This window comes from Canis aureus, chromosome 18 (assembly GCF_053574225.1).
Source record: "Canis aureus isolate CA01 chromosome 18, VMU_Caureus_v.1.0, whole genome shotgun sequence".
In the NCBI taxonomy this organism is placed as follows: Eukaryota; Metazoa; Chordata; class Mammalia; order Carnivora; family Canidae; genus Canis; species Canis aureus.
Genome location: NC_135628.1, coordinates 8,554,601 through 8,578,194, shown reverse-complemented (window position 1 = coordinate 8,578,194; position 23,594 = coordinate 8,554,601). Strand labels below are relative to the sequence as shown.

At 35.4% G+C, this 23,594-nt stretch overlaps 1 protein-coding gene across 3 annotated transcripts in view; it reads right to left on the bottom strand.

Moving 5' to 3' along the window:
• Positions 1-23,594, bottom strand: part of SAMTOR (S-adenosylmethionine sensor upstream of mTORC1) — a 92,906-nt gene that overhangs the window by 39,467 nt on the left and 29,845 nt on the right. For all 3 annotated transcript variants that reach the window (XM_077856120.1, XM_077856121.1, XM_077856122.1), the window contains exon 3: positions 21,064-21,234. In XM_077856120.1, the coding sequence (XP_077712246.1) occupies positions 21,064-21,234 (171 nt within the window). The remainder of the gene's footprint in view (positions 1-21,063; positions 21,235-23,594) is intronic.

The following is a 23,594-nucleotide window of genomic DNA, read 5'->3' as shown; positions in this document are numbered from 1 at the left end:
TCCGACTCTGTGTCTCTCATGAATAAATAAAATCTTAAAAAAATACTTTGTACTTACTGAAGTCAAAGTAAAGTTTATATACATGATTGTCACACTAATGATAATGGAAAATGATAAAATTCCTGAACCGTGCTGGTCTCTATGGTGTCTTTGTGATTTACAGAAAAAGTAACCTTCCTTCAAATAAAAAAATATTAAGATAGTATATTACTGCACAAATTAAACAATCGATGGAGCAGCTTAGCCTGGCTCTGCCCAGAGAGGCTTTCTAGAGCCCAAGAGAAGTAACCAGGCTGTGCAAATATGTGCAAACACACAGCCCACAGCCTGAAGTGCACACACTGCTAGTGACCTATTGTAACCTCCAGTAAGATGAGCTTGTCAGAGGAGGAGATGCACAAACACTGGGCCTTTAGACAGCTAGCAGATACAGGGGTAACCCCTGGGATGCCTGGTATGGATGGGATAAAACAGGCAATGTTATGAGTCTGTAGGTACTATTTTATGAATAATAGTGTTTTGCTGCTCCAAGCTAAGACTGGAGGTAACACCACCACCACCCTTATTTAATTTAGTCATTAGTAGCATATATGCCAACCATGTCAATGGCTCCCTCCCGGGATGTGATGTGTTTTATAGCATAACCTGAATATTACTTGTAGCAACCTTTTATAACTTTTTGTAAAACGTAAAACAAAATGGAAATATTTAGCAAGAACGCTGAAATATTCCTATCTTTTAACTTGCACTATTATCACTATAAATTTTAAGGAAAATACTATCTTGACAGAAGATATCAAACATGAATTTGATGAATTAAAATACATCTGTTAATACTAGGACCACAGCAGACACCTATGTTTTTACCCAGTGAGTGAAAACAGAATATACATACATATATATATGAAAACAGAATACACATATATGTGTGTATATATGTGTGTACATATATATAGAAGTACACATATATACTTTGAGAACACCAATGTAAAAACATACACATATATGAAAGGTAATAGTAATTTTGAGATGGTAAAATCATTCAAGAATGTTTTTTAAATGTTTACAGTAACTTTTTAAGTTTGAAGTTCCCATTCTTAAACATTTAAATATCCCAACTGTAATACTTAATTTGTTTAAAAATCTCAGTTACAGCAAAGATAAATTTTTCATGACTTAACAATTATGAATTTCAAATTAATGAGGTTTTATTACATGTCAGATTTACTTCTGAAAGCTCATATACTTAATGAAACATTTCATATTTTCTTTGAATGTTAACAATTAAGGTTATTTGTAAAGGTTACTACAATGCTTCTAAAATAGAGAAAATATAAAAATTATCTGTCAGCATAGAAAGCCAACATTGGAACCTCTATCTGTGATTTTTATTTCTATAAGAAATTAAGCTTTACTGATACATGAAATGATACATTCTGTGATGGTTATTTTTATGTGTTATCTTGACTAGGGGACAGTAACCCAGTATTCGGTCAAATACCAGTCTAGATGTCACTGTGAAGGTATTTTTAAAGATAAGATTAATGTTTAAATTGGCAGATTGAGTAAAGCAAATTACCCTTTATACTGAAAGTTGGAGGCCTTAATAGAAAGAGAGAGAGGTTACCTGAGGAAGAGGAAAGTATGCCTCTAGATTGCCTGCAGACTCAAGATGCAACATCACCTCTTGCCTGGGTCTCCAGCCTCCTAGCCTACCCTGCAGATTTTGGACTTGCCATGCCCCACAATCATGGCAGCCAATTCCTTAAAATAAATTGTGTCTCTTTTTATATATACTCACACAGTCTGTTCCTCTGGAGAACTCTAATACACAGCCCCAAAGAGGCTCTGTGTTTAGTAATCAAGCTTCCTATTGTTGTGTAGGGTTACTTGAGGGATGAGAAGGAGTTCCAAAACGTGGAGAAATGACAGTGGCATATCTCTACTATTTGGTCGCTAGCAGTGGAGCATCACATACTGATTCCTTGCTCCTAGGTAAGTGAATAGACAGACTGAATTACTAGTTTTAAACTAAGTCTTATGAAAGAGTAGCTTATTAAGATTCCTGGCAAAGAAACTAAAGACTGAAGATAATGGAAAAATGCAAATACAAGGGAATTACAAAAAAATCCCAACAGATCTGACATTTCTATTCCTAGTAAAAAAAGCTTTTTAGTTGGGGATCCCTGGCTGGCTCAGTGGTTTAGTGCCTGCCTTCGGCCCAGGCCGTGATTCTGGAGTCCTGGGATTGAGTCTCACATCGGGCTCCCTTCCTGGAGCCTGCTTCTGTCTCTGCCTCTCTCTCTCTTTCTCTGTGTGTGTGTGTGTGTGTGTGTATCTCTCATGGATAAATAAATAAAATCTTTTAAAAAACCAAACTTTTTTAGCTATACTAAAGCTAAAAATGACTATATCAGATCTGGCAAAAGTTGGAAAAATTCAAAATTATAATGTTAACTGAAATGCAGATTTATATTCACTAATGACCCTGGCTAAGTGATTGTCTTAAGATATCAGTTAACATCACAGGGAAGCTATTATAATTAATAAGGTATTTCTAAATGCTGTTTGACTATTTCATCTTATTATTTACGACAAGCAACTTATTGACAACCTGCACTTCAGTACTTTTTAACAACTCACAACTTTGATTCTTTAAAGGGGAGGAGCTAGTGTTTGAGTGAGAACGTATTTCTATGCAACAGGAATCTTTTTTAAAAAAAGATTTTTTTTTTGAGTGAAAGAGAGAGAGAAAGAGAGAGAGAGACTCTCAAGCAGACTACCCACTGAGCATGAAGCCCAACGCAGGGCTTGAGGCCACAACCCTTGAGGCCACAAACCTGAGACAAAATCAAGAGTAGGACACTTAACTGGCTGAGCCACCCAAGTATCCTTGTAATGAGTTGTTACAGATCTAGCTGTCTTTTTATTTATTTTATTTTTATTTTTTTAGCTGTCTTTTTAGAAATGACTTAGTGAACACTATCTTTTCTTGACAATAGGGTCATTCATCACGATCATTAATAATTTTTATAGATGTGTAAGACTGTGCCTACAATAAATATGCCTGTTTCTGGAGTTTTTTACTTGGTCTTTTCTCTATCATATTTTGTTATAATCTATTTGACCCTTCTGTCTTATTTAAGGTCTCTAAGCTGTTATGCTTTGAAAAATTCTCCCCTTCCCTTTTTGTTTCTTCCTCTTCACTGTTGTGTATGAGGCCCTAGTTCCCTGGCAATTACCTGAACTTATCTTTATCCAAAATGTTTAAATACAAGTTGGCTGAAACTGGATATACTGTCTTATATTAGCAAGGATAAGAAGTCAAGTGGAACAGAGACACTAGATTACCAATGTTTTCTGAAGATATAAAGTCCTCCTCCAACCCCCTTTTTAAAACCTCAGTCTACTTCTAACATTTTAATTCTTTTTTTTCTTCTTGGGATCATCTATAATCTGATGCCTTTATGGATCCATCCTACTCTAAAATATTTTGGGCCAACATTATTTTAAAGATATATAGAACTGAAAAGATATTCCAGGGATAAAAAGAAAAAAAAGGAAACAGAGTACTCTTGACCTCAGAGTAACAAGGGGGTTAGAGTTGCCAACCCCCTGCAAATTGAAAATCCACACACAACTTTGGATTCCCCCAAAACTTAACTACTAATAGCCTACTGATGACTAGAAGCCTTACTGAGAACATAGTTAAGTAACATGTATTTTGTATATGTATTATACACTATATTCTTACAATAAAGTAAGCTTTAGGAAAGAAAACATAATTAAGAAAATCATAAGAAAGAGCAAATATATTTATAGTACTGAATTTATAAAAGAAATCTGCATGTAAGTGGACCGATGCAGTTCAAACTCATGTTGTTCAGTGGTGAGCCACTGTACTCTTAATTCTCCATTTCTAACCTTCATTACCATTTCAATTATGTTATCTTTACGTTCTAAAGTTAGAGTTAAATTAATCATGAGATTGGTACTATTGGAGATTTTGCTTAAAACTAATTCTACAGTCCCTTCTAACAGAGAATTCATTCATTTACTGATTTACTAGGTTCCCTTATATGTAAGACTACTGTGCTAGGCCCCAGAATTATAGCAGAGAATAAAATAGTTGCAATATCTGTGCTCGTGGAGTTTTACACACTAACACAATGTTTTGCAAAATTACAGTGGTGAGGAAGATTATGATGCCCCTTGGGCCAGTAACTAAACAACTTACTGCTCTTAGAATTCTCCAACACTTTCTTAAATTCTCAACTACTATTCAGGCCTTAAGAAAACCTGGCCTTCAGACACAGGTTCTCTTGTGACTTTATGATAGACTGGATCAGTTTACTTGAATACCGTGAATTCTGTCAAACTAAATACTTTCCCAGGTTTTCAAATTTGCTTCTACTTTTGAGAACATGTATTCAACCTAGAGTTAATCTATAATAGTAAATATCTTGGGAGAAATAGGCTTTTCCTCTTAAATGGCTCTTAAAGCAAATAAACATTGCCTAAAGATCTAGCGATTGAATGAGATAGACAATGTCATTCTGAAATACTTTACTATTCTGTATTTGCATTTACAGCTTAAAAGTTCTGTGCTTTGACCTCTCCCACTGCTGCTTTAGATAAAAATTAAGCATGTAACAATATTTCTTTTAAATCTAAAAACTACTTCTTTGAAAAACTTAGGTGGGAAAGAATCCAAGGTTCTTTGACAACTTACATATTTCAAAGAAGGCTTCCACCTAAAGTTTACATTTTATCTCTTAAGTTCTTAAGGCCATGCTCTTAATTTTAAAACATTCTCCAGAAGTAAAGCAATAACCCTCAAACATACAATATTAGATTATTCAATAGTTTCCATATTTTTCTTTTATTTATTCACATATATACTGTGTATTTACTTATGTGCCAGGTATTAGTTGGATGTCAACGATACAGTGATAAACCAAAGTTAGAATCCTTAAATTTACACAGAATATAATTTAGGTAATTGCTATATAATTAGAATGTATTATGAACTATTTTCCCATGTCTTTCTACAAGTGCAGCTGAACTGAAGAATGGGAAACACACCGTAGAATAAATACATAGTACTATATGAAAAATATCACTTCAAAAAAAATCAGAAATAAAATGATTTGAGAAATGAACTATCCATATCCTCCTCCATGCAGTTACCTAGTATGATGAATTTGGCTACTGTCAATATACTGGAAAAATGTTATTAAATTTGGTGCAGGGGAAACCATTTCAGAATTCTGTGCAACATTGTGGTTAATCGAAAAAAGCCAGCTCTGACTTTGGCAGATCCACACATGGGTTAGTCTCCCCGGGGCCAAGTGAAGCCAAAGAATGGAGAAACCCAGAGAAGGAAGGGAATGAGATCCAGGGGTCAGCCGCCTGTGACTACAACAGCTGCTGCCTGGTGAAACAGAAGAGGTAAGAGAAACTCTTACCACAAGAGGTAAGAGAACTTGAGGCTGAAACTCAAGAAGAAGGCTCTTAGGATGATTACAGAGTTTCAGCTCCTATTGTATCTCTTTAAATAACAGCTTCCCCATAAACTTCATGGTAGAAGTTTTAGAAAGCCAAAAGACACTTACCCTATTCTTTCTTCGAGGCCTCAAACAATAGATCCTGTCCAGGCATGAGGACTAGATCTCAGAAGGGTTTTAAAATTCCTTTCTTTGTTTTACAATTAACAGCAACCTTCAAATTTATCCATACTTTTCCTCCTCCAAACCAGGGCTTTCAAACAATGTTACAATTCTACTTCCTCAAAAGAATGCGGTTTGTAAGCAAAATACAAGACTGTTAAATAACACCAGATGTAGATATTTAAAAACTGAGGTTCATGATTTTCTCCTATATTTGCCATTGTCATTTAAACACAATTTATTGCACTGTCCAGTATTTCATGCAAATAATGGAGAAATTAAAATGCCAGTGACAAGGAACTAAGTTTTTGGTCTTAGCACAATTGAGACAAAGATCAAATTCATTAAGCCTGCTTAATGAATGCAGTGAATTTTTAACTTCTCCATTTTATACCCACTGGATATATAATTGAGAAGCTAAAATTAAACTGTTTATTTGATTTCATAATTATTAAAGAACACATATAACATACTGGAAATCTATTGTCACTAATTCTGTTTAAAGCATGAGGTATAAATAAGAATTTTATTTTTTAAGGAAATGAGAATAACAGACTTTTTATAACCCTCCAACCTTTACATGAATTCATTTGACTTTTAAACATTTTTTCAGGAATTCTTCACGTACAAAAAATTACCTGTACACAAAGAGGTATAATACGTCTACAGGCATAATGCCACTTAGTACACTAGAGTCTAGGTAAAATTAATCTGCTCCACATCTTTTTCTTTGCTACTGAAATATGATTTGCATGTATCAAAAAATTTTTAATACTCCTAATTGGATAAATTATAAAACAAAGCATGATTCTCAAAAGCACAAGATCGTTTTCCTTCACTAAGAAATTTGTTTAAATTAAAATGCAAACAAGTCTATTAGTATGACTACTGAATACTGTTAATATTTAAAAGCAAAACATGGGAAATAATAGCTTTGCTCTAGGTACATCTTACACTTACAAACTACTGCATTTACTATTAAGCAACCAAGAGTAACATACAGAAACATGGAGCTTAAGAATTAAATGTAAACTAAGCCACCTAGTACTTTTACATATTTATCTCTCAGAATTATCCTATGTTTTTTAAAAAAATTACATTTATTTATCTATTTTCCATGTTACATAGCACAGAGAGCTAGAAATATAGTAGCACTCAGCAAATACATTTTGAGTAATGTAAAATATTCCTGCCTTGGTGTTCTGATTGCTGAGGTGAGGTGATGCCTGGTGTTCTGATTGCTGAGGCGAGGTGATGCCTCACTCTACTGGTCGCCAGCATCTCTGCCTTTCAATCACAGATTTTCAGACTGAATGCCTGTTTCAATTTCAATAGTCTCTATCTTTCCTGTTTGCTTGTTTTCTAAGCCATGAAAAAAAATTACCCAGTTCTTACTGATTGGGAGAAGTGAAGTCATCAGCTAAATCATGATGTCTATTTTGTCTATTCTCTAAATCTACTTCTTACTGTATATTTCTAACTGAGCTATGGTTATATTATCAGTTCTTTATTTCATAGATAGGATCACCATATATAGTCCAAACTTGGACACTTACGAAAATAAAAGGAAACTCTATTAACAAGCATAAACCAGTACTGTACAAGACAAACCAGGGCATATGGTCACCCTATTTATAGGCAGTGTAACAAAATAAAAATTATAGTACAAATTGATGGTCAAGCATTCCACCAGTTTAAATTTGTCCTGACTTTCCCCTTTAATAACTGATTCTTCATTGTCTGGGTTAGACGTGTCTATGTTCAGTACATGCTAGTATGAAATTTATCTAGATTTATCTAAGATCTGAAAATCGGTATTATACGCATGGCATCACTAGTAAAAATCTGCATAGGACTATCCTTAGTCATGACAGTTACCACAGCAACATTTTGACACTTTCATATTCAAATGCTGTGATAAGGAGTTACATTTATCAAAATGCAAGTAATTTAAGAAAAAAATGGCAAAAAAGTAGCATCACTCTCCAATACCCTATATAAAATTAGTAAATGTTTTCTGAGGTTCAATACCAAGAAACCAAGTTATCCCAATTGACTAGGCAGGATAGTACGAACTAATGGAAAAATCCATTCTCTGAGTATAATCAATAATTTCAAGAAGTTAAAGAAAAAAAAAAAAAGGACCAGAACAACTTATCTACAAGTGACGGGAAATAAGAGCAGAGCTTTTAGGTAAAGTAGGTCTTTTGAAGAAGTACTAAATAGGAGATTTTTTATTAAGAAAGTGATCCTTCTAAGGATAAGAAGGAGGTGATGATTAAAGTTGTAGCACTAAAACTATGTTTTATTATTCAACCCACCCAACTCTCCCCTCCATACACACATCTTCTCTTCCTTGGCTTTAGCCAAGTGCTGCTCTCTTTTTCCATTCCCCAGTTTTGTTAATGCTATTGTATTTGCATTAAAAATAAATTCAGGGGGCACTGGGTGGTTCAGTAGTTGACTGTCTGCCTCCGGCTCAGATTGTGATCCTGGGGTCCTGGGATCGAGTTCTGCATCAGGCTCCCTACAGGGAGTCTGTTTCTTCTTTGGCCTGTGTCTCTCTCTCTCTCTCTGTGTGTCTCTAATGAATAAATAAAATCTTAAAAAAAAATAAAAAAATAAATACATAAATTCAGTTACATTTTTATTTCAGTGATTCAAGATAATAAAAAATTTACTCTATAGACTAAAATGTACAAAATAAAGTATGTGTTGTAGTCACTTGGGTAGAACTGATCTTAATTTCCCTCAAGGCATCCTATCTTAACCTTTCTACTCCCTTTCATACTTCTCTTAGAGTACCGTTACTCTATAAACTTCCAATGAAAGATCCTCTTAATCTGTATCCTACTGATGAATATCCTTCGAACTCTTAGGTTCACTGTAGCTTAATTTTCATTCCTGTTATATGTGAGCATTCCCTTAAGTTCCATAATGAATGTTTTCTCTCTCCTCTTTTTATTCTACCATTTTTCTCCAGACTGATTTTGGTGATATTCTGTATCTCCAGATAGTATCACATCATTCCACCAATCAAAAAAATTCCCCAAGGCATAGGAGACTTCTGTATCTATTTCCTGATTTTTGAATTCCTTTCTTACCTTCAGACTCACATTTTCAACAATAAGCAAGACAGTCATAATCAACATATGCCTGTTGAATTCATTAATTTAATGAGTACTTCTTGGGAACCTAATATGTGTTGACACCACACTAGGAGTTGAGTTACCCAAAGCATGTGAAAATTATCTTCACAGAGAGAGAAACCATGAACAGAATCAGGAAAATACAATGTGTTAGAGCAAGGGTTTTTAAACTTTTAGTCTCAGAATACCTTTGTACTATTAAAACTTACTGAAGACCCCAAATAACTTTATGTTTATGTATGTTATATTTATTGATATTAACTATATTAGAAATTATAGCTGAGGGGCAACTGGCTGGCTCAGTTGGTTAAGTTCCTGACTCTTAGTTTCAGCTAAGGTCATAATCTCATGGGTGGTAAGAGTGAGCTTAGCTGGGAGTCTGTTTGAGGGATCTCTCCCTCGCCTCTCTCCCAAATCACAAACACACATATGTTCTTTCTCTCTAAAATAAATAAATAAATCTTTAAAAAGAAGTTATAGTTGAAAAATTTTAAATTTACTCAAAAATAACAATTATATATACATTTTTAAAAAAAGAACCTATTTTCCAAAATAGAAAGTTTAATGAAAAGAGTCATTTTCCTTTTCTCCAACCCCCCCCCCCTTTTTTTTTTTTTGCAAATTTCTGATGTTTAGCTAAATGGAAATAGCTGGATAATCATCATGACATCATGGCTTCATTTTAGTATGCAGCAGAAGCACTTTTTGTTTACTTTTCATCACATGGCATGTTAAAAAAACAATTGCTCAGGAGTTCAGCTTAATTTATATCTTTCACTACTTCATCAATGACAGTCTTAAATGAAACTGTCCTTTTGTGAAAATTTTGAGTGTATGGTAAAGAATACAATGACTATTAATATATTTTGGTGCCACTGCTTTGATTTGTGCTAAGATGCTAGCAACTTTACCTACCATGGCTTTTGAACTATCAGTACAAATGACCACACGGTAAAAAAAGCAAGTATCTTAACATTACCATGGAAATAGTTTGAATTCACAGCTCTTCCCAAAGGGCCTGAGACTCCTAGAGATCCACAGACTACACTTTGAGATCTGCTGTGTTAGAAAAGTATGTGACTTGTTAATGATACCAAGTAAGCCTAGGAGTCAAGGAAGTTCTTCCTGAGAAAGGTAAATGTTTAAGATTGTGTGTAAAGATAAACAGCAAATTTTCAGGGGACAGGTGTGAGTGATGAGTTGTGAGAGAATGTTCCAGGCAGAAGGAATAACACCAGGCAGGAGCCGGAACTTTACATGAATAAAAGGGAGATCGATATTATTGAGTTGTACAGTTAAAAAGAAAAAGTACTGAGAAATGAAAGAGACAAAAGTCAATCATGAAGGATTTTTTATGTTAGTTTGGATTTAGTCTCAAAGGAAAAGGGAAATCATTGAAAAACTTTAAATAAGAGAATATTATCAGGTTTTATTTCTGAAAAAATTCTCAAGTTGTACTGTAAAGAATGGATTAGAGAAAAACTGGAAGTAGGAGACTGTGCAATAGCCCTTGCAGGAGATAAGATTAGAGATAAAAGATTGAAGCAATATTCAGAACTTAGAACTGATAGTAAGACTTGTGACTAAACCCGATATGGGAAGTTAGATAGGGGAGGGAGTCAAGAATAAATCTTCAAGTTCCTGGCTTGGGCATATAGATAACATTTAATGAAACAGGGAACACTGAAAGAGGAGCAGATTTAGGTGCTTCATAGAGCAGGAAAGGGGAGAAAATTAGCTCAGTCATGATATCTCACAGGCACAAACACAGAGATGTCTAGCATGCAACTACGTATCTGGACTTCAAGTAAGAGAGCTGAACTGGAGATACACAGATTTGCAATCACTGGCACACATGTGTTAACCAAAGCTATAAGAGTAAATTAAGCTGTCCTGGGATGATACGCTAAGTGTGAAGAGTAGAGAGCCCCAGGGCCAGCATTTAAGAGACAGGCTGAGAAAGGGAATGTATTGCTATTAGGAAAACACACGTAAATGGGCTGATAAAAGGACACATTCTTACAGCACATGAATTAAGATGAAGACATTTTTTAAAGACAAAATTGCAGCTGTAAGAAGTATATGGAAGAAGTTGATTGTTAAGAACCACTAAATTACTATTAAGACATGAGATAATATATAATGATAGCACATCCTTCTGACACTCTCACAGAATTAATAACATTCATTGATATTTGTTTCAGAAGAGTTTTAGGTAATTCATAAGAAAATAGTAATTTGCTAGTTAAACAAAAAATACAACTCTGTTTCCTAACTTATCTTTCTGTTCCCATGATCCCATGGAAGTCTCATTAACTTTATATATTTTTATTAGATCAAATTAGATTCAATTCCAGTTACTAAAATAATAAACCATCTGGTTTAGATGCTAAATGTTTACTAGTTGAGAATATCGTACACAGAACTACATTAAAAATCTTATAAACTTAGATTTATAAGCAATTTTCTTTGCTGTATGTTTTATATTTTTTTTTTTAAAGATTTTATTTATTTATTCATGATAGTCACAGAGAGAGAGAGAGAGGCAGAGACACAGGCAGAGGGAGAAGCAGGCTCCATGCACCGGGAGCCCGATGTGGGATTCGATCCCGGGTCTCCAGGATCGCGCCCTGGGCCAAAGGCAGGCGCCAAACCGCTGCGCCACCCAGGGATCCCTGCTGTATGTTTTACTAAGGAAGCACATTTACTTTAAGAATCTCTCGAGACAGAATTTTGTTTGGTAGAAAACATTTTGTAGTCATCATTTTCCTTTATATACAGTCAGGTTACAGAATTCTAGATCACAGTATTGACATGATGATTAGCCAATTGAGCTGTTACCCAAATTATGTTTTGAATTTATATAAATAATCTTCACTACTTTCATTCTCAACATCTAGTACTTTGCATCATTATCTGAAAACTCAGAGCTCTGGGGTTTTTACATATAGTTCTTCCCATTATTTTTATAGCTATAAGCCTATATAGTATTATTTTATTTTTATAAAGGAGGCTTAGGAATGTTAGATATTTCTCCAAGGTTATTCTCTAAGCCAGTGCTAAAACTAGGAAAGGAATTATCTTTCTAACTTTTTAGAAAGGAGCAACTGATGCATGGATTATTTGTAGTCAGCTTCTTCATAATTTTCAATATACCTATTTTATTTTTAATTTTTCTTAAGATTTTATTTATTCATGAGAGACAGAGAGAGAGAGAGAGAGAGAGGCAAAGACACAGGCAGAGGGAGAAGCAGGCTCCCTGTGGGGAGCCCAATGCAGGACTTGATCCCAGGATCCTGGGATCACGACCTAAGCTGAAGGCAGATGCTCAACCACTGAGCCACCCAGACGTCCCTTCAATACATATCTTTTAAACCAAGAAAATCTATGGAGGAAAACTTTATAATGTGGAATTGGTAATATACCTTTAAAACATTATAATATACATGACACTAAATGGGACCTAATATTTTGATATTACTAGAACTCCAAATCTGGTATATATAATTATAATTTATTAACATTTCAGTAAGATAAATGAAGAATTTTAGTTTCAGGTTCAAATTTGTATTTGTATATATACTTTGATTAATATGTAATACATTTCAAAGTAAAAGCAAAAATCATTGAAAACCATAACTGAAACACTTAAAATTTTTTATTTATATACTGAATTATGTTCAAAAGACATTTAACTTCTTCCTTTACCACTGTAACACCTTTTTTTTTATTGGTGTTCAATTTACCAACATACAGAATAACCCCCAGTGCCCGTCACCCATTCACTCCCACCCCCCCGCCCTCCTCCCCTTCTACCACCCCTAGTTCGTTTCCCAGAGTTAGCAGTCTTTACGTTCTGTCTCTCTTTCTGATATTTCCCACACATTTCTTCTCCCTTCCCTTATATTCCCTTTCACTATTATTTATATTCCCCAAATGAATGAGAACATATAATGTTTGTCCTTCTCCGATTGACTCATTTCACTCAGCATAATACCCTCCAGTTCCATCCATGTTGAAGCAAATGGTGGGTATTTGTCATTTCTAATGGCTGAGTAATATTCCATTGTATACATAAACCACATCTTTTTTATCCATTCATCTTTCGTTGGACACCGAGGCTCCTTCCACAGCTTGGCTATTGTGGCCATTGCTGCTATAAACATCGGGGTGCAGGTGTCCCTGCGTTTCATTGCATCTGTATCTTTGGGATAAATCCCCAACAGTGCAATTGCTGGGTCGTAGGGCAGGTCTATTTTTAACTCTTTGAGGAACCTCCACACAGTTTTCCAGAGTGGCTGCACCAGTTCACATTCCCACCAACAGTGTAAGAGGGTTCCCTTTTCTCCACATCCTCTCCAACATTTGTGGTTTCCTGCCTTGTTAATTTTCCCCATTCTCCCTGGTGTGAGGTGGTATCTCATTGTGGTTTTGATTTGTATTTCCCTGATGGCAAGTGATGCAGAACATTTTCTCATGTGCATGTTGGCCATGTCTATGTCTTCCTCTGTGAGATTTCTCTTCATGTCTTTTGCCCATTTCTTGATTGGATTGTTTGTTTCTTTGGTGTTGAGTTTAAGAAGTTCTTTATAGATCTTGGAAAGTAGCCCTTTATCTGTTATGTCATTTGCAAATATCTTCTCCCATTCTGTAGGTTGTCTTTGAGTTTTGTTGACTGTATCCTTTGCTGTGCAAAAGCTTCTTATCTTGATGAAGTCCCAATAGTTCATTTTTGCTTTTGTTTCTTTTGCCTTTGTGGATGTATCTTGCAAGAAGTTACTGTGGCTGAGTTCAAAAAGGGTGTTGCCTGTATTCTTCTCTAGGATTTTGATGGAATCTTGTCTCACATTTAGATCTTTCATCCATTTTTGAGTTTCTCTTTGTGTATGGTGAAAGAGAGTGTTCTAGTTTCATTCTTCTGCATGTGGATGTCCAATTTTCCCAGCACCATTTATTGAAGAGACTGTCTTTCTTCCAAAGGATAGTCTTTCCTCCTTTATCGAATATTAGTTGACCATAAAGTTCAGGGTCCACTTCTGGGTTCTCTATTCTGTTCCACTGATCTAGTGTCTGTTTTTGTGCCAGTACCACACTGTCTTGATGACCGCAGCTTTGTAGTACAACCTGAAATCTGGCATTGTGATGCCCCCAGATATGGTTTTCTTTTTTAAAATTCCCTGGCTATTCGGGGTCTTTTCTGATTCCACACAAATCTTAAAATAATTTGTTCTAACTCTCTGAAGAAAGTCCATGGTATTTTGATAGGGATTGCATTAAACGTGTATATTGCCCTGGGTAACATTGACATTTTCACAATATTAATTCTGCCAATCCCTGAGCATGGAATATTTTTCCATCTCTTTGTGTCTTCCTCAATTTCTTTCAGAAGTGTTCTATAGTTTTGAGGGTATAGATCCTTTACATCTTTGGTTAGGTTTATTCCTAGGTATCTTATGCTTTTGGGTGCAATTGTAAATGGGATTGACTCCTTAATTTCTCTTTCTTCAGTCTCATTGTTAGTGTATAGAAATGCCACTGATTTCTGGGCATTGATTTTGTATCCTGCCACGCTACCAAATTGCTGTATGAGTTCTAGCAATCTTGGGGTGGAGACTTTTGGGTTTTCTATGTAGAGTATCATGTCATCAGCGAAGAGGGAGAGTTTGACTTCTTCTTTGCCAATTTGAATGCCTTTTATGTCTTTTTGTTGTCTGATTGCTGAGGCTAGGACTTCCAGTACTATGTTGAATAGTAGTGGTGAGAGTGGACATCCCTGTCTTGTTCCTGATCTTAGGGGAAAGGTTCCCAGTGCTTCCCCATTGAGAATGATATTTGCTGTGGGCTTTTCGTAGATGGCTTTTAAGATGTCGAGGAATGTTCCCTCTATCCCTACACTCTGAAGAGTTTTGATCAGGAATGGATGCTGTATTTTGTCAAATGCTTTCTCTGCATCTAATGAGAGGATCATATGGTTCTTGGTTTTTCTCTTGCTGATATGATGAATCACACTGATTGTTTTACGAGTGTTGAACCAGCCTTGTGTCCCGGGAATAAATCCTACTTGGTCGTGGTGAATAATTTTCTTAATGTGCTGTTGGATCCTATTGGCTAGTATCTTGTTGAGAATTTTTGCATCCATGTTCATCAGGGATATTGGTCTGTAATTCTCCTTTTTGGTGGGGTCTTTGTCTGGTTTTGGAATTAAGGTGATGCTGGCCTCATAGAACGAATTTGGAAGTACTCCATCTCTTTCTATCTTTCCAAACAGCTTTAGTAGAATAGGTATGATTTCTTCTTTAAACATTTGATAGAATTCCCCTGGGAAGCCATCTGGCCCTGGACTCTTGTGTTTTTGGGAGGTTTTTGATGACTGCTTCAATTTCCTCCCTGGTTATTGGCCTGTTCAGGTTTTCTATTTCTTCCTGTTCCAGTTTTGGTAGTTTGTGGCTTTCCAGGAATGCGTCCATTTCTTCTAGATTGCCTAATTTATTGGCGTATAGCTGTTCATAATATGTTTTTAAAATCGTTTGTATTTCCTTGGTGTTGGTAGTGATCTCTCCTTTCTCATTCATGATTTTATTAATTTGAGTCTTCTCTCTCTTCTTTTTAATAAGGCTGGCTAATGGTTTATCTATCTTATTAATTCTTTCAAAGAACCAACTCTTGGTTCTGTTGATCTGTTCCACAGTTCTTCTGGTCTCGATTTCGTTGAGTTCTGCTCGAATCTTTAACTCTCATCTTCTCCTGGGTGTAGGATCTATCTGCTGTTTTTTTCTCTAGCTCCTTTATGTGTAAGGTTAGCTTTTGTATTTGAGTTCTTACCAGTTTTTGAATGGATGCTTGTATTGTGATGTATTTCCCCCTTAGGACTGCTTTTGCTACATCCCAAAGATTTTGAATGGTTTTATCTTCATTCTCATTGGTTTCCATGAATCTTTTTAATTCTTCCTTAATTTCCTGGTTGACCCTTTCATCTTTTAGCAGGATGGTCCTTAACCTCCACATGTTTGAGGTCCTTCCAAACTTCTTGTTGTGATTTAGTTCTAATTTCAAGGCATTATGGTCTGAGAATATGCAGGGGACGATCCCAATCTTTTGGTATCAGTTCAGACCTGATTTGTGACCCAGTATGTGGTCTATTCTGGAGAAAGTTCCATGTGCACTTGAGAAGAATGTGTAACACCTTTCATTTACTAGAATAAGCTTCAATATTAAAAAGCCCAAGAAAATAAAATAAATGAACGGTAAAATTAAATAGAAACTAAACTAACTAAAACTTAAGGAAAAAAAGAATAGTAAAATGGTGTTCAAAATCACTATTTAAGGGATCCCTGGGTGGCGCAGCGGTTTGGCGCCTGCCTTTGGCCCGGGTCGTGATCCTGGAGACCCGGGATCGAATCCCACATCGGGCTCCCGGTGCATGGAGCCTGCTTCTCCCTCTGCCTGTGTCTCTGCCTCTCTGTCTCTCTCTGTGTGACTATCATGAATAAATAAATAAAATCTTTAAAAAAAAAAAATCACTATTTAATTGTTATAAACTAAACTCCCCAAACTGGCATTAATATGTCTAATTGGGTTTTCTTTAGTGTTATTTTCCCTCCATCACAAACCTTATATAGCCAATATCTTACATTCTAAGGCAGAAAGGAGATAAGGCCTATAAGTAAGATTCCTGGTTTAACAGAGACCATCCCATTAATAGTCTTTACAGTCTTGCCTTTCACTCAGTGCCACCACCTCTTCTTCCTTCCTCCTTTTGTCTACCAGTTAACCAAGTCTCAAGTAGATAATCATAAACACATGATTCTGCTGCTTTAAAAACGTCCTATCTTCCTTTCTTTCATCTGTCCTTCCACCCATAAAGCATGTTAAGTCCCTATCCCAAGAACTATAAATATGAAGATCCTTAGCACTGAAAAGAGCTCCTACAATAATAAATTCTTCAGATCCCAATACTCGAGTGAGTAAATGACATAAACAGTAATTCTAAAAAAAGGAAATAAAGAAATGATCCTGTTGCCTGCGCTAGCCTTAGCTGCTAAGATACTTAAGAGTCAAACTGTGGTCCTATTTACAGCAAGAGTAATGGACATAAGTGGCAGATGAGTTTCATTTCTAATACTGACTAATTGGTAATGGCTTTTTAGGTGCTGTGTAAAAAAGACCCTAAAGGCAAGTACAGGATTTGCAGGAAAGATCCGATTACCTTCATTTATCACGAATTTTGGAAAGTATAATGACAGCATGTGTGCCATGTTTCAATGCCATGTCAAGTACTAGAACTTCATAGAATGAATTTTATTTTCCTGATTTAATATGATTTTCCTTTATTTTATAAATTTACTCTTCCATATGTATTTATTAGAAGTGCCTATTAACCCAGGATGCCATTTTATTCCAACACATTAATAAGGAGAGAAAGAAAGAAAGAAAGAAAGAAAGAAAGAAAGAAAGAAAGAAAGAAAGAAAGAAAGAAAGAAGAAAGAAGGAAAGAAAGAAAAATAGTGCTCATGAGTCTTGACAAAGTGGGTACTCATGTTGCTAGGAGTAATGGATTTAGTATCATATTTTCTGGAAAGTTATTCAGTAATATGTACAAGTGCCTTGAGTCACTCAAAGTCTTAAACTCAGAAATCTACTTCCGGAAATCCATCCCAAGAACACAAAAATTTAAGCACAAAGAGATGCTTAATTCAGAGATGAAACAACTGTGAGAAAAAAAGTACCCAAATGTCCAATAATGTATACAAAGCAAGATCCTTTCCACTATATTATTCTTCAAAAAGAGGGCATTACATTTGAGTCCTTACAAAGTCTGCATTATTGAGCCCTCTCAACTTCTTTGACCAATAAAGTACTACTTGAGAAAAACAGCCCAAAAATGACTTCACACAATGTAGCTTAGATGTTCACTTGTTGAAAGGCTACTTGATGAACCTGACCAAAAAGAGGGTGGGGAGCAAAAAATTTAGTACAGATTTGGTAATTATATACAGAAGTACAGTTTTACAGTTTTAATTGGTAGATGTTTTCTTATAAAGATATTAAAAAGAAACATCGTGAGACAACTAGATGAATTCTCCAGTTTCTCACCTTAGATTTGTTTCCATCACAAGCAACTAAAGCATAACTTAACCCCCAAATACAGATAATAATACAGTCATTATCTAATCATGTTTACATAGTCAGGAACACATCAATTTTACTTTAGAATAGGTAATGGGAAGACTGGTTCAGTATCTTAAACTACATTCTGTTGGCCTCAGCACAAATTAGGAAGTATTCCTTTTGATTCTATCTTCTGGAATAGACTGCAGAACTGGTATCAGTTTTTCCCTTAAATATTCAGTAGATTTCACCAGTAAAACCAACTGGGCCTTCTGCTTTGTGTTTTGGAAAGCTATTCATTATTGATTAGACTTCTTTAATACATATAGACCTATTCTGGTTATCTATTTCTCCTTGTGTGAGTTTTGGTAGATTATGTCTTTCAAGGAATTGGTCCATTTCATCTAAGTTATCAAATCTGTGGGCATAGAGTTATTCATTACATTCCTATGGTAAATAAATAAATAAATAAAATCTTTAAAAAACAAACAAACAAAACAAACAAAAGCCTAAACCAGAAACAGTAATTTCTTGACTCTGGCAGGGTAGAGTTGGCAAATCCACTCCTTAAGAAACAACTACAAAACCAGACACAATCATCAAAAACAACCATTTTGGAACTCAAACAAAGGCAAACAAGTTGAGAAGTGTTTATTCATGAAAACAAGCTGATTCTAGGTTCAGAACAGTGAGGATCTATGGTGTTTTTGCCTAAAGCCATTCATCACCCCCGCCACTTGCTCAGTTAGTATGGAAGTTCCTCAAGGACAGGGTTGGCTATGAAAAGCAGCATCTTCGCTGCTGGAAGGGGCTAACTTGATTGGGACTAAAGAGTAAAAATCCCACAAAGAGCATTGTCAGTAAAAGTAGAAAATAGAGAAAGTCAGCAGCTATGCTAGTCTGAGGTTGTAGCTTTGGTTGGGCTGAGTTGCAGACTGGATAACTAGTAAGAAATTTAACAAGAAAAATCCTGGAAGTGAGAAAGACTACTTAAGGTCTCCACATAGCCTTTACTGATCAGGAGGCTAAGTGAACATGCAAAGGAGATCAAAGCGGGTCTGGGAAAAAGTAATTGGTCAGGCAGATTTGAAAACCACCTAAGTGTTAAAAGCACTCCCCAATCAACACACCCACTGGCAGAGGGTGGAAGCCTATCTGGCTTGAGATATTTGAGTACTACAACCTGCGCTATCATTGACCACTAAGATGTGCAGATGAACTCTAGGAAACAAGTCTAAAAAATAAAAATAACAATACCATACAAACTGCAAGGAAGGCAGATCCCACAGATTAAGCCTAAGCAAATTATTAAAAAACATCACCACCATCCTCCTTGGGGGAAAATCCAAAATGTGAGTTTCTACAATATAATGTCAAAAATACACTGGGTGGCTTTTAACAACAACAACAAAAAAATGTAAGACAAAGAAAAAATAGGAAAGTATGGTCCATACTCAAGAAAGACAGCAGTAAATAAAAAATGGTTCTTAGCTCAAATTTTGGATTTAACAAAGACTTCAGAGTAGCTATTATAAAAATGTTCCAAGAATTAAAAGAAAACATGTTCAGAGAATTAAGGGAAAGTCTAATGACAATGACTGAACAAATATGGTAATCTGAATAAAATAGAGACCATAAAAAAGAACCATATAGAAATTCTAGGGTTACTATTTCCCATATGTACCTTTGATAGTAGCATACCTATATATTTTTTTACACTGTCATCATTTAAAAAATATATTCATTACACCTGAGTTACAGGATGTTCAGTAAGTCACTATGTTTTGTAAGCTCTGTAGTAACTTTTGATAAAAGGTAAAGAGAGATGCCTTATCCTTTCCTACTGAACTAATCAAAAATATGTGAATTAATTTTTAAATGAAATTGCTTACAACTGACTAGATATTATTTTCAACATGGTGTAAAAGAGTAACCAGAGGTAATTCTATGTTTGATACCTACAAATTTAAATTGTTAAGAGGCTAATAAATTGTATTTTCATGGTTAGCTCTTAGTGTCTATCAAGAATGTTTTTTGAATTATTCAAGTTTAGCATTTTCAAGAGATTAAGAAAGTTTTACTTGATATTACAAATCTATTCCGGTATAAGGTATATAGAGAATTTTAACACTACCAATAAACTTGATTATAATATTTTTTCTACATACATATATATATATGTAGAAAAAGTATATATTTTATGCCCCTCCTCACCCTCACCCCAGAGCCAATGTTATTGTTGGGTGTTTGTTGCTCTTTTTTTTTTTTTTTCCTTTGGGGGAGTTTATTTCCCAGTCAGAAAAGGAGAAGCAGGGTCAGGCTCTGGAACATCCTAGGCCCAGACCTAACAAGGGAGGCTAGGGGAGGGAGGCACAGGGGAGGGCTTCGACTGTGTGGCTTGGTCCCACAGCTGTCCTGGCTGGGTCCAGGGACAGCCTGCCCGGGGATGGTGGCACTGAACCTAGGGGCAGAGGTGGCAGGCCAGGGGGCCCAGAGGACGGCACATGTATATTTTTTCTACATATCTATACATTTATATATATATAGATATATGTAAATATACAATGAAATACTATTCATCCATAAAAAAGAACGAAATCCTGCCATTTGTTATAACAAGGATGGACCTTGAGGCCATTTTGCTAAGTGAAATGGGGATATAAGTGAAAAGAGGATGTAAAGTACAACATGATGACTATAGTTAACAACACTATAGTAGGCAGAATTTCATATCAACAATAAAATAATAGGAATTGGTTCTATTAATAATCCATTATTCCTTGTGATTTTTTAGTTAGCAGATACCACCTTTAAGTTAAACACAGTTTAAAATGGGTTTTGCTATTTTGATTCTTTGTATTCCCCTAGGAGTAATTATTACAACATTTAAGAAACTATTCTTTCTCATTTTTCCCGAACACAATGTTATAGAACCATTAGTTTTCCAGATATCCCTTAAAATTTTATGCTAGTTTTCTACCTAGTAATATTACAAATGTGCTTTTTTTCAGCCTAATCTATTATCAGGGGAACAAGCAAATGGCCCACTACTTGTGGTAAATCATTATACTACTTTACATTATTAATACAGCTATCCAAGATAACATTAATAATTGGAGTAGAGAAAGTGTACTTACTCAGTTATAAATTCAGGGTTTGTAAAGCTGAGGTTGGTTAAATGACCTTCAAGTTTAGAAGACTCATGTGAATTTAAGGCTGGAGTGGTCTTAGTGGCGAGTACAGCTCTTTTTTCATCTTTTTCCAGTGCTTTTCTCTTCCCACCATTTTGGAAATATTCTCTGCATACACTACAAGGCAAAATGAAATTATATTTTAAAACACTAGGTATAAATATAAAATAAAGTGGAAAAGCATTAGCCTTTGTTAAAACGGGAAACTTTCAATTACAAATTCTTCCTTTGAAAATATCACAGAGGTAAGTTTGAGCACTCTGTAGCACTTTTAACTACCATACAACAAAGCAGAATATAGATTATATTTAATAAATAAAAGTATGTTGGAACGCCTGGATGGCACAGCTGGTTCAGCATCTGACTCTTGGTTTCAGCTTCAGGTGGTGATCTCAGGGTCATAAGATCAGCCCTGCATCAGGCTCAGTGCTCAGCACAGAGTTGGCTTCAGATTCTCTCTCCCTCTTCCTCTGTCCCTCTCACTTGTGTGCCATCTCTTTAAAAAATGTTTTTAAAAAGTATGTTTCCAGGGGTACAGATGTGCCTATATGTTTTGCTGAACTGTATTCTTTTTTTTTTTTTGAACTGTATTCTTAACTAAAACAAAGTTCTTCCAGAAAAGCTGAGATAACTCTGCTATTCAATCACAGCATATGAAAAGAACAGTCATTACAGTTAATTCTCAGCCAGCTTTGCTCGTAGTAGACAGATCTCCCAATAGTTGCTTCCTAGATCCCTTCTGGTTTATGAAAACAAAGTTAGGCTGTCAACATATTAAGAATCATTAATTTTCTTATTTGCTCTGAGAAAAGGGAATAAAAATCTAGTTCAAGTAAAAATGGTACTATATCATACAGGTAAACACAGACAACAGAAGTTTGAACATAACAGTGGTTTTTATAACACCTGGAAATTATTCTTATCCATCAAGAGATCATTCCTGCTTCTCCCAATTCTTGCACTACTAATATGAAGATTTTTTGAAGATGTATCATTCTAAGCTCATATAGTTTAGAACTTATCAAGTTGCTATCCAGAATCAGAAACTGATGACTGATATAACCTTGTAATTTTCTTCATACCTAATATAATTTTAGAGTGAATACAGTAGGGTACCATTCCTGGGTATGTAATAGGACAAGAAACATGAATCTCAGGATCTCTCAAGTATTTATTAGCTATTGAAGCCAGGAATCTTAAGGTAAAAAAAAAAGACTAGTAAGACCTAGCTCTGGCCCTTGAGCTTACACTGTGATAAGAGATACACAGGTGAAAACAACTGATATTATTGTCAAAGCTTTTCTTTTTAGATTCTGTTTTTAAAAAATATTTTATTTATTTATTCGAGAGAGAGAGAGAGAGAGAGAGAGAGAGAGAAAGGGAGGCACAGATCCAGGCAGAGGGAGAAAGCAGGTTCCATGCAGGGAGCCTGACATGGGACTCGATCCCGGGTCTCCAGGATCACACCGTAGGCCGAAGGCAGCACTAAACCACTGAGCCACCTGGGCTGCCCTTCTTTTTAGATTCTTAAAACACATTATTAGTATATAGAGCTCATACTCTGAACAAAGCTAGACTATTTATCTCCATACACACTGGTGAATTTTCAGAAACATGGCAAGAAAAATAAGAATTGAAGAATTAACTTAAAAAACTGGTTTCTACAAGTATAACTGTGGTCTAAGGGAACAATGTCTATATCACCTCACACTTACAGGATGCTATTCATTTAACTTTAGTTTTTCTTAGTAATGACTATTAGGGAAAAAAAAGACTTCCTTAATTTTTCCTATGTAGATTTAGCTTTAAATCTCATACATAGGAGTTGAAACGCATTCCTCATAAATCAAATATTTATTAAGCAGTAAGAATAGAAAGCCTCCATGTGCCAGGCACATCTGTAATTGAAGAAATGATTGCTGCCCTCAAGGAGCTCAGATTAGTAAAGGAGACAATTATACAACTATAAAGAAAATAAAATTGATAAAAATAAAATATAATTGATAACCCAATCAGTAATATATGCTGACTTTAGAAATATAAGTAGGAATAAATCAGGCAAGGAAGAATGTTAGTTTGGGAGGTAAGTGCTTGCCTGGCAGAGAGAATAGCATGAGTGAAGGCACAGAAAATAAAAGCAGCATGGATCCTGCAGAGATGGACGTCTATTCAAGATATGTGAAATGTAAAGTGCCGAGCAATGGATGGATGGACTCACAAGTAAAAAGGCCCCGAGGCCAACACAAATATAGCATGGAAACGTAACCTGGTGACAATGGAGTGATAAGCAAGCTTCAGATCCAGCAGGACTCAAAGGGTAATTTAGAGATATTGTCTTTAGAAATCTAATCTAATGACAGAAAGTGATTTAGTGATTTCCTGGGGGTGGCACTAACTGCAAAAGTATACAAAGGAGCTTTTTAAAGTGATGGAAATACTCTGTATCTTGACAGTGGTGGTAAAGAAGTGTAAACAAT